The sequence below is a fragment of the Meleagris gallopavo genome, assembly GCF_000146605.3.
Source record: "Meleagris gallopavo isolate NT-WF06-2002-E0010 breed Aviagen turkey brand Nicholas breeding stock chromosome 3 unlocalized genomic scaffold, Turkey_5.1 Chr3_random_deg7180001686388, whole genome shotgun sequence".
Classification (NCBI taxonomy): domain Eukaryota; kingdom Metazoa; phylum Chordata; class Aves; order Galliformes; family Phasianidae; genus Meleagris; species Meleagris gallopavo.
Genome location: NW_011094733.1, coordinates 430 through 2,470, shown reverse-complemented (window position 1 = coordinate 2,470; position 2,041 = coordinate 430). Strand labels below are relative to the sequence as shown.

Genomic DNA, 2,041 nt, shown 5'->3' with positions numbered 1-2,041 from the left:
GGGTCTTCCCTTGGCTTGCTACGGCTAGCTGTGACACGGTGCTTACGAGATCCCACTTACCACTCTACGTGCCGCCTTGTCTGGCCTTGGCCCAGCTGGGGGTGCAGGTTTGTGTTCAGCTCCTGGCAGATGAAGGATGCCAGGTGCGTGTATCGATGGCCGACTCCACCACAGCACTGCAAGCTCACTGTAGGCACACAGCGGGAGGGAGTGTGAGCACAGGGAGACCGGTCTCTTGCTGGGGCTCCCAAGCTTGGTGCCTGCCACCACTGCAGGAGGTGGCTGTGCTGAGCGCCCGCTTCCAGGAAAAGCCCCTCTTTTGCCCTGGTGCTGCAGGGGGTGGGAGAAGGGCAGCGTGGGAGAGCAAACTGTCTGTGCGGAGAGCTTTACCTCTGGAGCCGGTCCTGCAGATCCTTCTCTGCATCTCTCTGTCCCTGCTGCTCACGGGACACCTGCCCCACAATGAGCTTCACCACCTCCCGCAGGGCCTCATCTGTCCTTGGAGAAAGCGTCCTGCAACAGCAAGCACAAAATCTGTCTCACTCTTCAGCTGTGACGCCCCTGCCTCTTTCTTCACCCAGTCTATTCCACACATGGCCCCACTTGGCCCCACAGACACTTTGACGCAGGACGACTTCCACGCACGTGGGCTGCCTTGGGCTCCAGAGAGGCTCGTGGCATCGGGCCCTAACCACGATCATATCCACGGCCTCAGAGCTCTCAGGGCGCTGTGTGCGGCACCACGACTCAAAAGCTGGCTTCCCTGATCCACAGCACAGGTGACTCACCACCCCCCCCACTGCCCCTGGCCTCGGATGGAGTTGGTGCACGCTTACCGTTTAGGCAAAGCAGCGCTGTCCCAGAAGACTCTGGGCGGCTCTTCCTCGGCCTCTTCCCGCTGCCCCATCATCCTCTCCATCAGGCTGGGGCTGGGGCTGGAATGCTCTGTCTCGCTCTCAGACAGAGAGATGACATATTCTTTCTCAGAGGCAGAGGGTTCCTGTATAGGAAAAGACACTCAGCACTGTGGTGCTGCTTCCCAGCATGCAGCTCCCCGCAAGACCATTCCAGTGGGGACTGCAGTGGGGCAGGAAAAGAATCAGGAGAGGGACCATGCAGTCTCAGCTCCCCTGGATGGGAAGGTGCTGCTGCTTTCTTGCAGGGCTGCAAAGTACCTGGGCCGCTGGCATCTCCACCTCTTCCGGCTCAGCTTCCGTGTCCTTCACTTGCTTTTGCTGCTCGTCTTTTCCCGCTTTCTTCTCTTGCAACTTTGGCTGCTGCTTTTTCTGCATCATTTTTGGAAATTTATTCACCTCCTGCTTCACCTTCTTCTCCTGCTTAACCTTCTTCACCTCCTTCACCTCCTTCACCTTCTTTGCCTCCTTCTCCTTCTTCATCTTCACCTCCTTCACCTTCTTTGCCTCCTTCTCCTTCTTCATCTTCACCTCCTTCACCTTCTTTGCCTCCTTCTCCTTCTTCATCTTCACCTCTTTCACCTTCTTTGCCCCCCTCTCCTTCCTCACGTTCTTCCCCTTCTCCTCCTTCTCCTTCCTCACATTCTTCCCCTTTCCCTCCTTTCCCTTCTTGGTCTTTTCAGGCTTTTTCTCGAGGGCGGCCTAAATGCAACAACAGGCAACGTTAGTCTCTGGGGAGGCTGAGGGCTTTTCCTTCCTGACTCCAGGAACCCTCTATCTCCTGCCTTTCTGGTTTGCTGCCAGGCTCCTGTGGACTCGACTGAGGAGCCCTTCTGTAACAGCCAGGAAAATAAACAACCACTGGGCTAAATGCATCTGGCAGCTGGCAGTTCTAGACAAGCAGTCGGGAACATCCCCAGATCAGCTCTTGGGGTGGCTTTCGGGAGGCTAACGGAAGTGGACAGCTTATTCTCAAGTGCCCTCGCAACTGATCTCTCTTCAAGCGAGGTGTCACGTGAACACGCAGTGAAGAACGCTCTGAGAATCAGAGATGCATTTCTACAGTTCAGTAAGGCAAATGTGCTGCAGCAGTCTGTGTCACGTACCCTTTTCTTCTCCATCGCTAT

At 56.1% G+C, this 2,041-nt stretch overlaps 1 protein-coding gene across 1 annotated transcript; it reads right to left on the bottom strand.

Moving 5' to 3' along the window:
- Positions 1–10: 10 nt before the first annotated feature.
- LOC109364155 (vicilin-like seed storage protein At2g18540) lies at positions 11–1,481 on the bottom strand. Its single transcript, XM_019610776.1, has 4 exons — positions 1,176–1,481; positions 837–1,000; positions 391–513; positions 11–187 (listed from the first exon to the last, which is right to left on the bottom strand). The coding sequence occupies exons 1-4, from the start codon at positions 1,479–1,481 to the stop codon at positions 43–45; spliced, it is 738 nt and encodes a 245-aa protein (XP_019466321.1). The 3' UTR covers positions 11–42.
- Between the last annotated feature and the right edge of the window lie 560 nt (positions 1,482–2,041).

Coding starts and splice junctions, on each gene's coding strand:
- LOC109364155 (XM_019610776.1), bottom strand. CDS start 1,481: ATGAAGAAGGAGAAGGAGGCAAAGAAGGTGAAGGAGGTGAAGATGAAG. Junction 1,001..1,175: donor TGGAGATGCCAGCGGCCCAG/GTACTTTGCAGC, acceptor TTTCCTATACAG/GAACCCTCTGCCTCTGAGAA. Junction 514..836: donor AGCGCTGCTTTGCCTAAACG/GTAAGCGTGCAC, acceptor TTGCTGTTGCAG/GACGCTTTCTCCAAGGACAG.